General features: G+C 55.2%; 1 protein-coding gene across 2 annotated transcripts; it reads left to right on the forward strand.

Annotated features, from left to right (window-relative positions):
* Positions 1-2000: 2000 nt before the first annotated feature.
* On the forward strand, positions 2001-17028 carry RSPO1 (R-spondin 1). 2 transcript variants are annotated; one of them, XM_027701268.1, is made up of 7 exons: positions 2001-2260; positions 2390-2510; positions 9233-9621; positions 11282-11473; positions 12298-12447; positions 12795-12983; positions 13763-17028. In XM_027701268.1, exons 3-7 carry the CDS (start codon positions 9528-9530, stop codon positions 13912-13914), a joined length of 777 nt encoding a protein of 258 aa, XP_027557069.1. In that variant the 5' UTR covers positions 2001-2260; positions 2390-2510; positions 9233-9527; the 3' UTR covers positions 13915-17028. The 2 variants fall into 2 exon arrangements, with proteins under 2 accessions (XP_027557069.1, XP_027557068.1); XM_027701267.1 differs by having other exon boundaries at positions 2003-2060; positions 2185-2510.
* The last annotated feature ends 2634 nt before the right edge of the window (positions 17029-19662 follow it).

Here is a 19662-nt window from a genome sequence, read left to right on the forward strand (position 1 = left end):
CAGTGACACCTCTAGCACCAGGGGGCTGTGAGCACGTCTCTCTGCCTTCAGCCAGACCCACTGCCCTGTTGGCTCATTCCTGCCATGACAGTAGCCCTGCTCCTGTCAGCATGGCCAGGACAGAGCTCTGTCTTCAGGGTTTATTGCTCACTTGTAAACATTTGCTCCAGACTGAAACGTGATCTACAGCTCTCAACTGGGGCTACGGTGCTCAAGGATCAGAGAGGAGAAGGTTTGGCTGTTCAACAGCAGCACAAAAAAAGATCTTGGGTTCGTCAGATTTTTCATTCTTACAGTCAACGGAGTGATGTTGTCCCAGAGCAACATTCGGTCGTACTTGAGAATTCCCTAGAACAGAAAGTAAAAAAGGTCCAAATACAAACAGAAAAAGGTCTTCAATATGGAGACTTGTGGCAGCGACTGCTGAGCATCTGCCAACATTCAGAACACATTCACAACACTCCTGTGAGATAACAAGGATCTCGGTGATATCATTTACAAGTGGGAAACGAGGGACATTTAATGAGGTGTCAAGGAAAATTCAGGATGAATAAAACTTCCATGTACATGTGCATTGACACACACACAGTGCAAAGGAAAAAGCTGCAGAAAGGATGAGTTTTCTCTCCCACCTGTTTTGGGTTATTTTGCACGTTTGTGTTCCCACCTGCCCCCACACGAGCGCTGTGCAGAGCAGGGAAGGCAGCAGGTGTGTGAGGAATTCAGGAGGCTCTGCAAACCCATGTGGCTGGGGGGCTGCTCGATGCAACATCTCGTACCCACACCCTTGCCCTCCTCTTCCTTGGGACTGTCAGGTCCGTGCTGAGTCCCATGGAGCACTCCAGGGCTCATGCCAGGGGCTGCCAGGGATGCTCGGGGACCCATCTTCAGTGGGGGCTCGTGGGCAGCAGAATGTCAAAGGGGAACTGCCCCGGCCCCAGGGAGGGACCCAGGAGGGATTCAGGAGCCATCGTAGGGCCTGTCACGACCTTCAAATGAGCCCATGCCCTATGGCTTCCAGCTGAGAGCCCTGCCAGCCTTGGGAGTCTCCCCCAGGAGACCCCCAGGGTCCATGGGCACGGCACACTGAGGGGCTGCCATCGGCTTCTCACACAGCTGAGCCCCGGGACCACTGCTGGGGCACCAGGGCCCTCAGCAGAGCCCCAGGGCCACGGTCACTGCATCAGCCCTGCAGGAACCGGGGACGAGGGTCAGTCAGCCTGGCACCCACTGCCACTGGCTGTGTGGCACCGCTGGCCCTCGGGTGGACACTGATTCTGCCTGTGGCTGGTACAGGGCACCGGGTCCAGCACGGCTCCATGCCCAGGTCCAGCACGGTTCCATCCCACGTGTCCTGGGAGCACCAGTTCCCATCTGAGCTCTGGGGCAGGACCCTGCTCATCCCACCCGGCACGGGGAGTCTCAGGGGAGGTGCCCAAGCCCTGACAGCCCGTGTGCACCTGAGAGAAGCAGAGTCTGTCCCATAGCCCTCCTGGCCACCCCAGTTCAGGCAGAGGAGGAAAGGGGAGCTGCTGACACCAGGAGCATAACTCCCAGGCTGCTCAGGTGTGCTGGAGGGCAGGTGTCCAGGCAGCCCCAGCACGGCCACACTGCTCTCCTGAGCAGGAGCATTTCCTTCTGCTGCACAGCCAGGGATGGAAAAACAAGCAGGCGGTGAGCTCTTTGACTTGGTGCCTTCCCCCCTCCAGAGGATAATAAGCTGCTTTTAATATCTGACATGTTTATTAACAGATGCAGTTGTGACAGCTGATGACTTCATATGCCACTTACCACTAAAATGTTAGTAATAACTCAGAATTAACTGTCATAAATAAAAAAGACTACAAAGACAACTCGATGGTGTGTCACTCTGCAGTAATTTACTGAGACCCCGTTGGCTCTGGATGTGAGGCTAGAAGGTCCTTTGTGGAGCTCCAGTCCGGGTTTTGCAACAGTCACAATATTTTGGCTGGATATTGTCTTAGGAGGTGGTACTAGTGGGGTGGAATTCCCTCATGCAGGAGTTTGCACTGGATGCCTTTACAAAGCTGGATACTCTGGTAATAATAATAATAAAAAGCCCCTACCCCGTGGATGGGGATGGAGTCTACGGATTGAGACCAGGATTTATTAATGTGCAAATTGCTCTGATATGATCACATACTTTCTGCTTTGCATACGCAGGGAGCAGCGTGGGCTGATGGAGTAGGAACTAGCCTGAGCGATCTTTACGAGCTGAGATCCTGCACATCGCAGAAGGGTTTGTTTCTCCGCACAAAAGCTGGGACCCCGTAGAAACCTGCTTTAAAAAACAAGTGACCAAAATACTCAAATGCACCAGACTTCTTCATGAACTCGCCATGAATATATTTTTCATTTTTTTTGGCAGAAACGTGTGTGTAAACTTTCTCTGGAGGAACCGAGGATTTTTGTAGTTGGTCTTCTAGTGTTTTAAATCTGAGAACCCAGTAGAGTCTTTTCCGCAGTGATGAGGGAGTGACAAGTTGGAGGTAAGGGCTTCAGCCATGCATGTTTGTGTCGATGGAGCTTTTGCAATGTGGGCTGCTAATGAGGAGCGCGAGCCGTGTCAGCATCCGACGGCGGGTTTGCCTTGTGCGACGTGGATAATGAGTTCAGACAATGGGAGCTGTGCGGAACCACAGCAGGATCTGGGGGATCCACGGCCCCCCAGCCGAGGGGTGCAGGGAATCGGGGCTGCTGCCTGTGCCCCCCGCCACCGTGCTGCCTCCCGCCCTGGGGAAGGGGACACGGAGGACTGGTCTGGATATTGATCAGCTTGCTGGAGCTCGTGGTTGATCCTGGACCGGCTGCGGGGTCTGGCCGTGGTGCGGCGGGTGGCCGTGCCCTGCTGCCCTCCCACTGATCCCAGGGACAGGGAAATGGGGGGACGGGGCAGTTAAGCAGATGCTGTGTTCAGTACTGCTGTGGCTGTGCCTGACCCAGCCTCCTGCCAGGCACCCATGGGGGCACGGCGGGCACCCAGAGAGCGTGGGGTAAGTATGTGCTCCTTGGGGTTTCGGATGTGGGATCAGTGGAGAAATGGTGAACGGGGATCATGGCAGTAATTAGACATGGTGTGAACACCCAGTGCTGATGTGCCTGGGAAGTGCTGCTGGATCCTGTGCTGGGTCAGCGAGGGCTCCCGTGGCTGGGCTGGGACGTGGGTCCCCAGTGAGGCTGCAGGTCAAGGTGACACCTCCACACTGACAGAGCTGGGGTGCTGTGAGACATGGGGGTGACCCTTGGGCTGCTGGAGTATTTTATAGAGCGTGTATGCTCCTTTGAACAGCCCTGGGGATAGAGGAAGGGTGTTCAGGTGATTCAGTTACGGTTTGAAGAGGTGCCTTACAGTAAAAGGCATTAAAACAGGGTAATACTGGCAGAATAAAATGCTGCATGACAAGGCAGGCATGGAGCCTCCACTCTCTGCACCAGGGTCAGCAGGTACCCACGCAAAAAATCCTGTCACCCGCGTGTCTGTGAACTCGTGGCAGTGCTCACAGTCCTTTTTGGGGTGGCCAGGTCTGTGCTGAGATCCCACGGGGACTGGGACTTGCAGGGAAACATCCGCCTGGAGGGTTCTACAGTTGGAATCGTTTTGTCTGAAGTCCATCCATGACCCTGGAGCAGGTGAGCTCCATCCTCTCATCCCCACTGCGGGACCAGGGCAGCAGAGGCTGGGTGGGAGGATGGTGGCAGCACTGCAGGTCTGGGAATGCCAGCGCTGCCTGGAAACCACCCTGGAAAAAGGGCTCATTTCAGCTGGATCAGCTCCCCGGCCCTTGCTGCGAGAGCAGCAGCACCACCCTGAGGGATGCAGCAGGGAGGAGCTGGGGGGCAGAGCACCCTCTCTGGAGGTGCAGGACACCCTTCATTGCAAACCACCCCGAGCGCTGCCAGGCCTGCAGAGCTCAGTCCCCCATCCCAGCAGTGCAGGGTGCTGTCGCCCAACAAAAAGGCAGAATTTGGATGTCCTCAGTCCAGGCTGGCAGCAGTGGCCAGTCTGGAGGACACCCTGGCTGCCCGATTGCTCCCTCCTGCCAGCCGAGTGCCCCGTCCTGCCCCATGCCCAGGCCTGAGGCTGCGGGTTATTTTTCCTGGTTTGTTTTCCTCTGCTGCTGGAGTTCACACCGCTCCTGGCTCTGCAGGGCTCATGTTTCCCAGGCAGTGACGTCTCATTGGGAGAGCCAGAGCACCAGGAATCCCTGCAGGAAGCTCCACTTGGCAGATGGTTCCTGTGCACATGGTCAGGCAGAAAGCCCCAGGTGCTGCTCAGGGCTTTGCCCTGGGCTTTGGGCTTTGGAGAAGCAGATCAGCACAGGGCCTGTGGCTCACCAGGCTCCTTCCAGCCTGGAAATTTGCATTTACAAAGCCAGCATTGAGGGTCCGTGGTGGAAGGAGCCCTAAGCACTTGTCTGGACGCGTTTACATCGCAATAAGAGGGGAATTGGGTATTGAGGTGACCCTCAGCAACCCTGGCTGTGCTTCCAGGTTTGCGTCAGACCCCCGTGCTCCCCGTGCCCATGGGGTCTCTGTGAGCAGGGCTGTGCCTGATGTGGTGTGTGTCCATCCCACACATCCCGGGGCACCTGCTGAGCACGTTCCTGCTCAGCAATGGACCTCTGGGGTTGGTGGGGAGCCCTCTTGGGGGAAGAGCGAGGTTTTGAGTGCCCTGGTTTGTGCTGCCCCAAATTGTGTTGTTCTGAGCTTCCTGGTCTGAAATTTGCTTTGGTTCTGCTGTTCTAATGCCTTTTGTTGGCATTTGGTGAGTTATTGATCTGTAGGAGGCTCAAACTCACCTGAGCTGTACCTAACAGACCCAGGTTTGCTTTTCCCATGACTGTAGCCAGATGCCCAGGCAGCGTCCCAGTTGCATTACAGAGCTGTGTTTGCTGGGACAGCTCCAGTGCAATTCCAGCTGCTGCTCTGGTTCTGTGGAGAAGCAGCAGTCGTGGATCCTGCAGCTCGCCCCAGGGCTCTGCCTCCTCCTCCTCCTCCTCCAGAGTGTGCCTCCTCGGCGCTGGCATGAGGGCCACGGAAATCCCCCTGTAAAACATTTCCTGATGTTTTACAGCGCCCAGGACAAGCACTGCTGGAGGGAGGCCTGTGGCACTGGGATCACAGGGGTGCTTGGAGCAGCTCCTGTGACGGGCACCGTGTGAGGCAAGTGAGGAGCCAGAGCCGAGCAGGGCCAGGGCTGGAGCTGGGGGCTGGAGAGGGGACTGGAGAGGGGACTGGGGTGCTGCTGACCCCCGGGGCAGCTCCCACTGCCAGGCCAGGGCAGAGGGGCAGCCCAAGCAGCAGCCTCTCCTCGCCATATTCCCCATGTTCCCCACCCGCGGGTCACAGCACGGCCCCGCAGACCCGGGGAATGCAGTGCAGGAGCTGGTGGAAGGAGTCAGACCTCAACAATGCTGTGGAGAGCTCTGCTGCCAGATCGGGCTTTATTATTTTATTTTTTCAGTGAAGTTTATGGGTTGGGGATTTTGCAGAACTTGGCACTGGGATCTAATATCAAATGAAGACCTTCTGGTTCGGAAATTTGACTTAATGCAGCCGTCTTTTATTGTTTCAAGGATTAAGCAGAACAAAGTGGTTCTGCCCGTGCATGTGCAGAGACGTTTGCCGGAGGTGCGTGAGACACCCTGTGGCAGCTGTGACGGCCGAGCCGAGCACGGGGGGACCTTCCTGCACAGAGGGATTCACGGCGCTGCTCCCGCAGCATCAGCCCCGCCGACGGGAAAACAGGGAATGCAGAGAGAGAGGGGGACCTTCACAAAGAGAACGAGGGCCCAAACCCTCTCCCTGCGGCCCTGGCTGCCTCCCTCCCGTGGCAGGGCTGGTGGAGCGGGCAGGGAGCTCTGCCATGGGGTCACCAGTGCAGGCACAGCAGGAGCTGGCCTTGGGGAGCACCAGCCCTGAGGGCACATCCCGTGTGCCTGCAGAACAGGGACAGTGCTGCTGCCTCTCATTCCTGGGGGCCATCGTAGGTATTTGAGGGGCTTGTTGAAGGTTCCACAAAGGCAGGCTGGGGAATGTGCTGGTCATGTGAGGATGGACTGTGCCCTGGGGCTGGGTGGGCTCGGGCTGAACTGTCCTAGGTGCAGAGCTGGGGCCAAACCAACCCAAGTGGGATTTCGTGAAACTGTGATTTCTCCTGCAGGAAACCTGTTCCTGCATATTCGCACTCCTCACCGACTACCAAATACCCTCTCCAGCCCTAGGACCTGAAAGGCCAAATTCTCCCCATCACAGCTGGTGCCCAGCTGGCTGTTGGCAGTGACCTGGCAGTTCCCAGGGGTTGGTTTCTGCTGCTGCTGTAATCGGGCTTGTCCTGCCTCCAGCATCTGGTCCTTCTCTCCCAGGCTCAGTAAACCTTTGGAGAGCCCGTTTACATTACAGATCCCTGGTACGTTCAGCAAGAGGCAATATATCAGCAATTTAGTTATTGTGGATTAGGTCTTGAATATCCTGGGGATATAATGTTGGTCTTTCTCACCTTGTGTGTAGGAGGACTAATGGCAAATTATCTGGATGGTTTATATTTTCTGGTTTGTACTGGAGCTCCCAAGGACCAATTTATCCTGATTGAATTGCAAACAAGGCTTAGTGCCATCTCAGGCTCAGGGGCCAGGCCTCTCCATAAACGAATTCAGAGCAATTCAGGTTACCCCAAATTCTTCCTGTCGATGGGATAATGGCATAAATCCTGCTAATGTTTAGACTGGAAATTGTTTGCAGCAACCTGAGCTTGACTGATGGATGGAATAACAGAAAGAATCATAATTCGTGTCCTGAGGTGAGGGTGGGAAGAGCTGGCAGCCTGACCCTTCTGCTGCAGCCCCCTCCGGTGGGCTTGCCCCAGACACTGAGTGCTCAAGGAGGAGATCTGGAAACCTGTGGGTCGTGTGTGACCTGCTGTGGCACTGGCTCTGCAGCACCCAGATGCCAGTGGCCTTTCTGTGATAAGTGGGCAGTCGTGGTCAAACCCAGGCTCTCTTCAGGCTAGAAAGCAAGGAAATAAGGAGGAAAAAGTGTGTTGTGCTTGTCTGGTTTGTGCTGCGGCCTCAAGGTTTCCCATGGCACTTCCCTGCCCTGGCACTCCTCAGGGATGGGGTACGTGGCGCTCGCACAAGCTTCACACTGGCTCTTGGCTCTTGGGGCTGTGTTTGCTCTCTCCGGACATCCATCCCTGCTGCTGTCCTCGCGCTGGGGGACCGTGCCCAAACTGTGAGTGTTTTGTAAACACGGCGTGTGCTTCCTGCGAACGCCCTTCACCGGCAAAGCCGCCGTAATTAAGAACCGAGGGCGGGCGGAGCGGGCGGCGGCCCCGCGCTCCCTCCGGAGCCGCTGGCGCTCGGGGCTCCTTTGGGGAGAGTTTGGGTCGTGCTGTCCTGGCGTGCCCGCTCACACCAGCTCTGGCCGGGCCGTGCATGGCCGTGCCGTGCCACACCGCCTGTCCGGAGGGTCTCTGCTGACCGGCTGACCCCCCTGGCAGGGATGCCCCGCACCGTGCCCAGGTCCCTGCACAAGGTGCGGAGGGGCTGCAGGGCTGGAGGGATCCCCAGTCTGCACAGCTCTCTGCTCCCTAAATGCTCCCACAGCTCGGCTTAAGCACTTGACAGTGTTTATAAAGCAGCTTGCAGCAAACAGGCTTGGAAGTGCAGAACAAGTTGGTGTTTACACGAGTGACTAATTATTTATTTGAAAATCCTGTGGACGAGCCGCGAGCCGTAACGACAAGCACATGGGGAGTGCTGGGCTCCTGCCCCGGCGGTCACAACGGGGATACGGTGAAAAGTTCAGAGCCCCCGGGGTGGGGGGACAGTGGCAATGCCCCCCAGCACCCGGTGGCCTCCAGCCTGGCACAGGTGAGCCAGCGCTGCCGGGAGGGGCTGGAACCGGGCACAGCCCAGCGTGTGCTGCACGTGGTACCCGGGTCACATCTCCCAGCAGCAGCTGCCTCGAGGTGCTGCCAGCCCTCACCTGCTGCTGGAGCAGCCCCCTCCTTTCAGGGGTTCTTCTGCTGCAGCCATAACCCACCTCAGGGGGGCTGGAGTGGGGGGGCTGCTTGGGCCAGGGGCCTTTTAGCCGATCCCCCACCCCAGGGTGGGTCAGGGAGAAGAAGCCAGGCTGCCCAGGGCCCGTGTCCATCCCAGGCTGCAGCCAGGCTCCCTCCCAGCACCACTGCCACCAGTCATTTGGGGAATCGGTGATTGCGCAGTTATTATAAAGGGATTAAAACAATTTTCTGTTTCATTTGACTTCACAGAGCGAATGTTGTTGCCTTTATTCTCACACAATGGCTGCCGTTGGCGGGGCTTTGCTCTGCCAGCTGCAGAGAGGAGCTGGTCCCTGCCTGGCTGTGCCAGAGCTCTTGGTGCAGCCTGAAGTTCACCCTTCCTGCACGCCAGGCACAGGGCACAGGGAAAACCACCTGAAAACCACATGGAAAACACCCCTGGCCAGCAGCCAGGCAAAGCAAGGGCTTGGGCATTCCCAGGCAAGAACAGGGCATGTGGAGTCCTGGGCACCAGCAACTGCCCTCTGCCTGGGCTTCCCTTGGCTCTCCAGAAGTTCATGCAGAGCCATTGGTTTGCTGCCCACACTGTCCTGTTGGTGCTGCTGCCCTGTCCCCCTGTCCAGCCACACGCTCCCCGTGGTTGGCAAGGGCAGCACAGCACTCACAGCAGGGCCGTGGGACACAGCGAGCCTGGGCAGGGCAGCTCCTGCTGACCCTGCCCTGTGCTCCAGGGAATGGGAGCTGGGAGGTTTGGAAATTCCCTCGGAGCAGAAACACGGCATTTTGGGCAGCTCATGAAGGATCCAGTCCCCAGACAGCCCCTGCCCCTGCTGGGGATTGCAGGCTCGCTCTCTCTGCAGCTCCACTACCAGCCCCAGAGGTGCCCACTTGATGGGAAACATCTTGTGTGCTTGGCACCCGCAGCAGCAGCTCGGGGAGGGCAGCCCAGGGGTCTGGCTCTGTTTTAAACAAGTTCCAGCTCTAACTGTTTGCAGCACTGGCAGATGGCAAAGCTGCACTGAGCATTTTGATGGGTGCTCACTGTTAGCAATGGGGACCCGTGGGTGAGGCTGGAGCGGTTCTCCCTACCAGCACCTCCAGTTCACCCCACAGCCCCTGTGCTCACCCCCAGCCATCATGGGAGTGGTGCTGGCTGTCGAGTTAACCTGTTGTCCTCTTTCTTTGCAGTTTCTGTCAGTGCACCTGGGAACTGTGAGCAGCTAAAGGCCGCTGCCAAGCCCCCAATGGGACCGAGGCCAAGCTCCTGCGCTCCTCACAGGGATGAAGGTAGAGCCATGTTACCTGCTACCTAAGCTCACTGGTGCTGCTGTGGTTTGTGGATATGGTCCCAGACCAGGCTCCGTGCACAGACTCTCAGCTCTGATCCCACCTGAGACGTTTTAGCGGCAGCAAAGACCCCGGCAGTGGAGTGGGCTCCCCCGACCACCCCGTGACGGAGGGTCTGCAGCGCTGGAGAGTTACTATGCAGCTTGGACTGCTTGTGGTGGTGGTTTTTCTAAGCTCGATGGATCTAACAGGCAGCAGCAAAGTGGTGAAGGGCAAGAGGCAAAGACGAAGTATGTATGAAACGCTTTTCTTCTCTCCTTCCTCTCGTGGTGCCGGGTGGGTCGTGCGGGTGCCGACGTGTTCCCAGCACAGACGGCCGGGCAGGGTCTGCCATCCCAGGGGCTGCCCCAGTCCCACTGCTGGGCACACACACACGGTGCCCTGTCCCCCTGGACCTGCCACAGCCCTGAGGTCACGGAGGGGTCAGTTATCCCCCCTGCCCAGAGGGTCCCTGGCCAGGGCTCGCGCGGGGCAGCCAAGCAGAACTGGCACAAGAGCAGCCACAAGCGTTCGCCCTCCTTTATGTAAGCTCATGTTAGAACTGTTTTACATTAAAACTGTTTTAAATTGAATTATATAACATTGATTTGATATTAAAACTGGGACTGCTGAGCCCTGGGAGAACAAGGAAAACCTGACATCATGGCTAATGCTATAAAGGGCAATTTCCAGCAAGGGCCCAGTTTATACCTTTGCCATGGATGCAGAGCTTGGGGCCACAGCTCAGTGCTGCAGGAGGGATGGGGTCACATCCCCAAGAGGTCCCTGCACACAGGGGCCAGGGCACACAGTGCCAAGGGGCATCCAGACCCAGTGAACCGTCCTGGCAGCCGGGGGGCTGGGGGCTTTGGGATCCCTGCTGGGGACCCCCCTGCTTTCTGTGTCACCTCCCCAGGCTGTGGCAGCCCCCACACCACAGGCAATGGGGCTGGGGCAGGCGGGGGGGCTGCTGGGCTCTCAGGTCACAGAGAGGGGACAGGGGAGTTCTCTCACCTCTCCTCCTGGCACGTGAACACTGCGCTGCTCTGCGCTCGCTTTTGAAGTGTAGTAAACAAGGTATTTAAAAGAATACATCTTTTAAATACACAGCTTTTCTATAAACAAGGACACGGCTTGCATAATAAACTAATAAAAATAACCTGCATTCTAGCCCGTAAAGAATGCGATTGGTTTCAAAACAACCAGCATTTTACATGATAATTAAAAGCAGAAAACTCTCAAGACATGGGATTGAGTATTTTTCTTGGACTGAACATAGGAGCTGAGAACACATCTCTATTTTGGGGGCAGTGACATCTCCCGACTGCCAGAGAGAGTTTAACATAGGCAGGGTCAGAGTGAGCTCCAGCCTGGGATGCAGCTTGGGTGGAATTAGTCAAACGGTTTCGCTCCACGGCCACGAGCTCTGGTCCCCACTGGTCCTCAGCTCCGAGCAGGGAGGCTGCAGGAGGTGCTGGACCCCTGGGCACAGGGAGGCTGCAGGAGGTGCTGGACCCCTGGGCACAGGGAGGCTGCAGGAGGTGCTGGACCCCTGGGCACGTGCCCATGGTGAGTTTCTGCCCCAGGCATGTGTCAGGACTGATGGGCAGGGTTGGGAGGCAGTAAGAGAGACAGTGCTGGGGCTCTGGGTACAGCTGGTGGCTGCTTCTGGATCCTGCTCCTCACCACTGCCCCTGTGGCCACTCTGTGCCCCGAGCAGCACTGGTGCCTGTGGGCAGGGGGCTGTGGTGCCCGGCCAGGGCGGTGCTGGGAGTGTGTCAGTGCTGCAGGACCCCAGCCCTCACTCTGCCTCAGTTCCTCCCCGTCCTGCCCGTGGTGCTGGTGGTTTGGGGTCGCAGCTGGTGCCCGCAGAGCCTGGCACTGACCACTGCCTCTCTCCTGCTCTTCCAGTCAGCACCGAGCTGAGTCAGGGCTGTGCCAGGGGCTGCGACCTGTGCTCTGAGTTCAATGGGTGCCTGAGGTGCTCCCCCAAGCTCTTCATCCTTCTGGAGAGGAACGATATCCGACAAATCGGGATCTGCCTGCCTTCTTGTCCACTGGGATACTTTGGCCTTCGCAATACAGACATGAACAAGTGCATCAGTGAGTGTGGGGCTGGGAGGGAATGGGCACGGGTGGGTGGCAGAGCTCTGCAGGGCATCATGTGAAGGGAGGGGCTGTGGCTGTATGGAAGGGCAGAGCATGCTGAGCAGGGCAGCCCCCTGCCCTGGCAATAACCCCACTCAGCACCACATAGGCATGCTGTGGGCACGGGATCTTGCAGGACGTTTGGGTAGCTCTGTTTGGGGTGCCAGACTGGCACCATTTTGCTCTGGGAGGAGGGGGATCCTTTCAGCCATTTAGGTACTGCTCAGACAAGTGCCTTTTCTCCTCCCCTCCTGCTCACCACAGCCAGGCAGCTCTGAGAGAGATCATTGGCCTGTGGCTGCCTCCTGCAACCAGAGCACCAGAAAGAGCTGGACATGGAAACGTGCCATCACTCCTCTGGCAGCTCCATGCACAGCTCCCTCCTGGCAAGGCTTCCAGATGACTCCCTTTCCATGCAGCCCGTCCTGGAGCTGCAGTTGTTGATCCAGGACTTTGCACTGTCCCCTTCAGCTGACTGATGATCAGCTGCATACCAGCCCAAAACTCTCCCACCCTGTCTGATTCTGTCCTGGCAGCAGCTGCTGTGGGCCACGAGAGCTGCAGCACAGGTCTGTCCTGCACAGGGAACGGTGCAAAGAAAACTGACTCCTGAGCGGCACAGTCAGGCCTGGCAGGATGCTCAGAGACATCTCAGAGATGTGCCCTGCTGCTGGAAAATCCCTGGGAGCCAAGGCTGAGCCCCAGTTGGCAGCGGGGAGCTTCTTCTGTCTTTTGCTCACATCAGATTACATGATGGCTTTGGTGTTTTTTTTCCTCAGAATGCAAAATTGAGAACTGTGAGTCCTGTTTCAGTCGAAACTTTTGCACAAAATGTAAGGAAGGTTTGTATTTGCACAAAGGGAGATGTTACGTCACGTGCCCCGAAGGCTACGCTGCTGCCAACGGCACCATGGAGTGCAGCAGCCCTGGTAAGTGGCCTCAGCAGCCCTGGGAAGTGGCCTCGGGCCCAGCCCTGTGCCCGCTGTGCCCAATGGTGGGTGGGGGTGACGGCACAGCCAGACCCAGCTGGGGCAGAGCCCTCTGGGAACCAGCCTGGGTGGAGAGCAGCCCCCGGGGTTTGTGGAGTGCCACCCAGAGCTGCTGTGGTGCAGTAAGGAAGGGGGTGCTTGGGAATTTAGGAAGCTGCTGGGGAAACACACGTTCCCTTCCAGCCTGAGGTGGGGGAGAGATGTGATGCTGTGCAGGGGCTCTGGGAAGGCCTGAGGCAGCAATGCAGGAATGGGAGTCACTGCTGAGCTCTCTTGTTATCTGGCAGCACAATGTGAAATGAGTGAGTGGGGGCCCTGGGGGCCCTGCTCCAAGAAGAGGAAGCTCTGTGGCTTCAAGAAGGGCAACGAAGACCGAAGCCGGCGGATTCTGCAGGCTCCCTCTGGAGACGTGTCCCTGTGTCCCCCCACCACGGAGGTGCGGAGGTGCACTGTGCAGAAGAGCCAGTGCCCTGAAGGTGAGCGGGGGGGGGTCTCTCGCTGTCCCTCCCCACACCCTGTGTTGCTTGGTCAGACACAAATATTCAGCCGGTTGTCTGGTGTCACAAATGCCCTGCACAGCTCCCTGACCCTTTATGGAGCAGGGAGCACAATGGGATGGCAGCTGGGAAGAGCCCTGGGTGGAAGAGGCATGGCCCCCAGGGGGAAAGGGGCACAGCCTCCGGGGGGGTGATGCTCAGCACATCTTGCTGCATGTCCCACAGGCTTTCAGCTACTTTAGCTTCTTCCCTGGCCGAGAGCAGCTGAGGGTGCATCCTGTGTGCTGCTGTGTGCTGCCCGTGTGCTGCCCGTGTGCATCCTGTGTGCTGCTGTGTGCTGCCTGTGTGCTGCCTGTGTGATGACTGTGTGCTGCCTGTGTGCTGCCTGTGTGCTGCCTGTGTGCTGCCCGTGTGCTGCCCGTGTGCATCCTGTGTGCTGCCTGTGTGCTGCCTGTGTGCAGCCTGTGTGCTGCCACGGTGGGAGTTGTCCTCCCCACCAGAATGCTCAGGTCTATTTTTCACAGGAATTAGAGTGTCCTCAGGATGAACTGTGGTTTGGTTATCCTGTTATAGGATGGACAAGGATTGCAGCTGGGTTGAGTGCTGTGAGGTAAAACGGTTCTGAGCAGTCACTGGCAGCACAGGGATTAACCAGGGGGGCAGGGGGAGGTGGGCAGGGGGAGGTGGGCACGGCCAGTCCGTCCCCTCATGGCTCGTTCCACCAGAGAGCCTCACACTGCCTGTTTGCTTTACTGCAGGGAAAAGGAAGAAAAAGGAAGAGCAAGGAAAGCAAGATAACGGAAATAGAAATCGGAAAGACACCAAAGACACTAAGTCTGGCACGAAGAAGAGGAAGAGCAAACAGAGAGGGGCCGCGGTGCCCGTGACGCCCGCCAGCCCTGCCCAGTAGCTGGCCCTGCACGTCACCCGATGGCAAGACTCCATTGCTGCTATGTATATGAAAGCTTTACTGAACAGAGCACTGCTACACCACACCTACACGTGTCCAGACAGACATATACTCCAGACTGATCCAGAGACCAACAGAGGCCACACACACAATACTTCAGGAGGCTGCACACCCCGGGCCCGGGAAGGACAGAAGGACGGTGCCGAGGAGGGGAAGCTGCCGAGGAGGGGAAGCGCACACAGAGGGGGAAGCCCATGGGTCCAGGGCTCTGTGGGGACACTGCGGGGAGGAGAGATGGAGCATGACCCAGCAAAGGACACAGATGTGAAATTTCATGACCAAAGGCCTCAACTGGAGCCTGAGTGCGTGGCCCCACACGGCCCCAGTGCAGCCCCACAGAGGCAGGGGATGAGACTGGACTCGCACGGCCGCTCGCCCTGACTCGGGACCCAGACACACGTGGCAGTGGCCTCTTTCTCTTCCCCATACCCTTTATTTTGTGTTTTAAGCTGTATGACTTTATCATTGCGAATACATGTTAAAAGTTTGTGGTAAGAAGTCAGTGGTATCTGCCCTGAATCTGCTTCAAAGAATTATTTCAAATTAAAAAAAACAAAAAAACAAAAAATGACAACCAGCTTCCTGAGTGTGTGGTTCATACCTTGGCCCCTATGGAGGCTGGTGTCCCACAGGACAGAGACTCACTTGTGGAAGGGAAACTCACCAAAGCTTTAAGAAAATCCCAGAGAATGCTGCCAGCTGCACTACAGCCACAAACCAGCTGCCCTGCACAGGACCCCGGCTGTGCCCCGCCGAGCCCCGAGGAATTCCCTCCTGAAGGATCCAGTTAACACACAGCAGACTGAGAAAATGAGAGGTTACAACGAACCACAGGTCGCCGAAACATTGCGACTCCGCTGGGACAGTCACAGCTGTGGGACTGTCGTGGGCTGGGGACAATCCGGTCCAGCCACTGGACACCACCCCAGCATGTGGCAGGAAGGGAGGCAGGCAGGAGGGGAAGGCACAGCTCAGGTTCTGCAGAAGAGAAATAAATGTTTAAGTTGGGTAGAAATGACTTGTCTGCATGCCACCGGCTGGAATTCCCTGGATTCTCCTGCTCTGCACGAGCCGACATCTGGACAGAGGAACCAGGACAAGGACTGTGCAGAACAGACTCAGCAAGGCCCACGCAGGGTGTGTGGGAATGCTGTCAGCTCTGCACGGGGAGTTCTACCTTTGGTGGTGTCACAAAGTGCCACGTCACTCACTGCCCTCGTATTTTAAAATGTGCTTCCTCTGTAGAATTGTGTGGAGACACATTTAATTCCTCCAGAGTTCAGCAAAAGCCCTCTGGTCCCGAGGGATGGAGCTGGGGAGATGCTTGGCTCCCAGAGATGTGCCCCGGGTGGATCAGGGACATGCTGCTGGAGCTGCAGCTCCCCTGGGAGGGCGATGGGCAGGGGAAAGCTCACCCCAAACTAAACGTGGCGAATCCGATCTCCACCGCACTCACTGCGCACATCCCTCTGCTCTGTGGTTCTGGAGGGCAGAGCGAGCCAGCGGCTGTGTGATGGGAGAGCCCCCACCTCTCTGAGGGGTCACCTGCCCACACCTGCAGCCCTGGGTCTCTCCTGCAGCTCACGGCGCCCGCTGAGGACTCGGCTCTGGCACAGGACACCCCAAGTCCCTTCCCCGCCGCCCGGGGCTGGCCGGGCTCTGCAGGACCTGGGGGCTGCACAGTTGTTTCAGCTCCGGAGCTGTACCAAGCTCTCCGTGACTGCTCTGCTGGCAGAAAACCTTTCAGCCCATCATCCACTTTGTGTTTAAGTAAACAAGAAGCTGTTACATCTTTGAAAGGGGATTCCATTTCAGCACAATGATAAACGACCAGCATACCAAGCAGGGAGAGAAAGAGGTTCTTAAAAGTCACGCTTTGAGTTGTTTATGGATCATGTTCAGCCGATTCCTGAAAGCCTCCCAGCTGAAAGATCCGATCTCATTCTATTTTCTAGCCTGTGAGAGAAGTATTTTGTTTGTGCCACGGTGTTGCACGTGAGCAGAACCATTTTCCCTTCCGCTTTCAGCAGCACCCAGCAGTGCCCCGCTGGTGCAGCTGAGCTCCCTCCCTCGCTGTGCCTCCCTCCTGCTGCCCACCCAGCCCTCAGCAAGGATTAGGGAACAGAGAGAGTGCCCAAGGAAGGGTTTCTACACGAGGCTCTCTTCATGACTCGATTCCCTGCAGTAACTCCTGGCACTATTAGCACAACTATTTCAAAACTAAACTGCGTATAATAAACGAACAGAACCTATTTTAGAGAACTCTAGAGATTTTTAGAAAAACTGTCAAACTTCTTTTGCTTGTAGCCTCTTCCCTTCTTTCTTCCTTTTTCGTAGCAAAATGGGAAGAAAAAGGGACAAAGGCAACAGGAAGTTTAATATGCATATTAAGAATATCCAAGATTTTTCAGTATGGTAATTTTAAAATTAAATTGGTTTAGAACAATTAGGAGAAAAAAATATAAGAAATAAATCAATTTTTTTTAATTTTTTGAATCAGCTCAAGAACTGTGCTTATTCCCACTCCCAGAGAGCAGGTTTAGTTATGAATTTAGGAACATTATGCCTTTGACCAACATGAACTGCATGCTGAGCTCCCCAGTCCAAGCTGAGATGTCCTTAGCAAGGTGATGTCACCTCAACTCACACGCACATGAACGTTCTCTTTCCGCCCACCAAATCACCCTGTTGTGGTGTTCTCTCCATGGCATCACTGTAAAATACACATGTTTAAACAAATAAATCAATAAATGGGTTTGCTGAAGCAGCTTAATTTGTTTATTCACCAAAACTGGAGTCAAATCCCAAATAACCAAAAATGTCCACAGACAGAGCAAGCCTCTCCTGAGAGCCTGTCTGCATCCAGGAGCCAAAGGAATGGACACAGATCATTGATGGGAACATCACTGCTCTGACTCCTGGGCGTGTTCCCACCCTGTGCTCTGACCAGCTCGATGCTGAGCTGGAGAAGCAGCTGCAGGATGGACAAACAGACAGACAGATCCTTTGTCAGGAACTCTGCTGCACAGAAAACATCGTTATTTTCCCTGCTGAACAACCTGGTGTTATTCACTGGACAGAATTCCACTCAGAATCCGCAGGACAGTTTCCAGGCAGTTCCCTCAGCTTTTGGGCAACCCATCCCCTGCCATGGGGGACAAAGGGCCAGGAATGATGAACAGCTTCCAGTCGGGGCTTTGAAACGGTTCCATTTCTCTCTCATTTGCTGAGATGTAGAAGCTAAAGCAGATGAATGTCACCAAACACAGGTTGGTTCTATGCTGTTCTTACCCTCTCTGGGTAATATAAACCTGTATTTTTTGTCAGACGCAGTCAATGAACTGTGTGCACACACTCCTCATGCAGTAATTCACTGGCTTTCTGCCCCAGAGAGGTAGGGGCAATGTATATACTGCTTAGCCCATGTTTATGTTAAAATGGTTTCTCACTCAGAAGAAATCTTACCTTTGATTAAAGGAAACAGAGTAGAATAGTGAAACAGGTTATCTCCAACACTATTGTTTGGATTACATTTTCTGAGAACACTAAAAGGGATAGCTCAGATATATATTTACAGATTTTATTAAGTCAATAGCCTTCACAGAGAGAGTGAGAGAGAGATGTTAGGCACCATGCTTTAAAAAATCTCTATTAAAATTACAGAAATACCAGTGTATTTAACCAGTCACCATAAATAAATCACCCTGATCAGCTTTATGTACACAATAATACATCACACCCAGCTGAATGCCAAACCAGAGTTTAGACGGAGCCTCTTGCTGGAATCTCCATGAGTTTTGAAGAGCAGCAGGATCTTAGTAAGAAAAAAAAGAGGCAGCCAGGTAGGTTGTGTTGTTATTTACACCCCGAGGGGAAGTGCTGGGTTAGAGGCACTGACAGGGCTGCTCAAGGCCATGGCCCCTCTTGTGCCCCACGGGAGCCCAGCCAGACAGGGAAGTTACTTTACATCCCTGTTAAAATCAGACACCACAGGAAAACATTTCCATGTCACTGCTTTAGCCCTCAGAGCGCTGGTGAACTCCAGGTCCCTGATCCCAGAGTGGAGCCGAGGGCTCTGCAGAACGGGCACTGCTCTGAGCCCCCCGAGGGCTCAACCCCACTGGGCACAGCTCAGCCTGGGCTCTCAGAGCCCTCTTACACCTCTGGGCCTTTTTTCTTGACTTGGGTTTTCTCCTCCCTCCCGACTTCCCGTTGCTTCCAGTCCCCATTTTGGGAACAGTCTGGGATCACTTTGGTTTTCCCGTTCAGGAGCCATCAAACCTGGAGCCTTTTGCCAGGGAGCCTCTTGCTCCTGTCAGCTGTATCCCTGGAAAACTATTCCTCAGGAACTGAGCTGGGAAAGCTGCTGTGCTGATAAACCACCTATGGTGCCTTCTGGTTGTGATTTTGAAGACGAGCTACCAAGGCCACTTGAGTCCCTGTGCTCTGCAGGGAATCGCTGCAATAGAGGTGGCTGATGCTGCTTTATCCTGTTAAATAAAACAGGAGCTTGATACCACACTGAAAAAGGGCTCTGAGTGCAAGTCCAGTCTTGTTCTGAACTCTTGGAAATCTACTTTTCCTTCATTTAATTGACAAAATGTGTAGATCACACAAGGAAGACAGCCCCTGCCAAAAATCCAACATCACTAGTTTTTAATAATACAATGGGAATAACCCCTCGGAACATATGTAATTATGGGAATGAGTCATTCCAATGGCATCATGTAACCCCATTCTCTGGGATTTGACAAGGATGAGGCCACATAAAACCCGAAATGGTTTCATTTCAGCCCCGGTCAGGGCAGTGGTGCCAAGGAGCTGAGGCTGTGTGGCAGAGCCCATGGACACCGAGCTCCAACCCCGCTGTCCCGGCGGGTCCCGCTGCACCCAATGGACACAGGACAAGAAAAAGTTAAAGATCCAAAGGGGAGGGATGCATCAACAGCAAAGGAAAAGCTGTGAGTCATAGAGTAACAAAAGATGAGTTTGGAGGAACAATATCCGACCCTGCGTTATCAGATACACAACAAACAGCCGCAGGGATGCTGCGAGTTAAACACCAACTGCTGGCCCCAGTGAGGGAATTTGGGTCAGGGAACACGTGAGAACAAGGAGAGTGCAGCAGAAGGGATGAGTTGTGCCAGTCTGAATGCAGATCCCACACGTGATCAGTAGGATCTTTTCTTAGGACAGAAAATCCCACCCATAGCCCACTCCAACAGGGACACGCTGTGGGCACAGCCAGGGACAGGGGCTGAGCCCTCACTGCCAAAGCTTCCAGCCTGGGAATTCAGCACCCAGCTCTGAGCCATCCCCAAGACAAGTTCTCCACACCACAACCTCCTGCCCAAAGCTGGCTGGGTTTGTCCTCTCACAGAAAGAGACAGGGACTTTCTGGCTGCACCCCAAGATCTCTTGCTAACAATAAAGAAGGAGTTTTCTTAAGGGAAAGGAAGAAAGAGTGGGGGAGAGCAGAGCAAGTATTACTCAACTATTTAGTCTAAAATTTTGAAAATCAAAAGGATCTTCTGACAGATTGATATCGACTCTAATAGAAAACACACTTGTCCTGGGAAAACTCTCCTACATGAGCCTCGAGTCTGATAGCTTAGACAATTATCTACAATTTGGAATTGATTTTTATGCCCACATCAGTGTGTACTTTTTCAATGCCCAAGGCACAGA

This window comes from Neopelma chrysocephalum, unplaced genomic scaffold (genome assembly GCF_003984885.1).
Source record: "Neopelma chrysocephalum unplaced genomic scaffold, ASM398488v2 Primary Assembly neopelma1_155, whole genome shotgun sequence".
NCBI classification, from domain to species: Eukaryota; Metazoa; Chordata; class Aves; order Passeriformes; family Pipridae; genus Neopelma; species Neopelma chrysocephalum.

What these genes read in the sequence shown, in the direction of transcription:
- RSPO1 (XM_027701268.1), top strand. Translation starts at nt 9,528, where the DNA reads ATGCAGCTTGGACTGCTTGTGGTGGTGGTTTTTCTAAGCTCGATGGAT. An exon ending in AGACATGAACAAGTGCATCA is followed by an intron (nt 11,474 to 12,297) that starts GTGAGTGTGGGG and finishes TTTTTTCCTCAG; the next exon opens with AATGCAAAATTGAGAACTGT. An exon ending in CATGGAGTGCAGCAGCCCTG is followed by an intron (nt 12,448 to 12,794) that starts GTAAGTGGCCTC and finishes GTTATCTGGCAG; the next exon opens with CACAATGTGAAATGAGTGAG.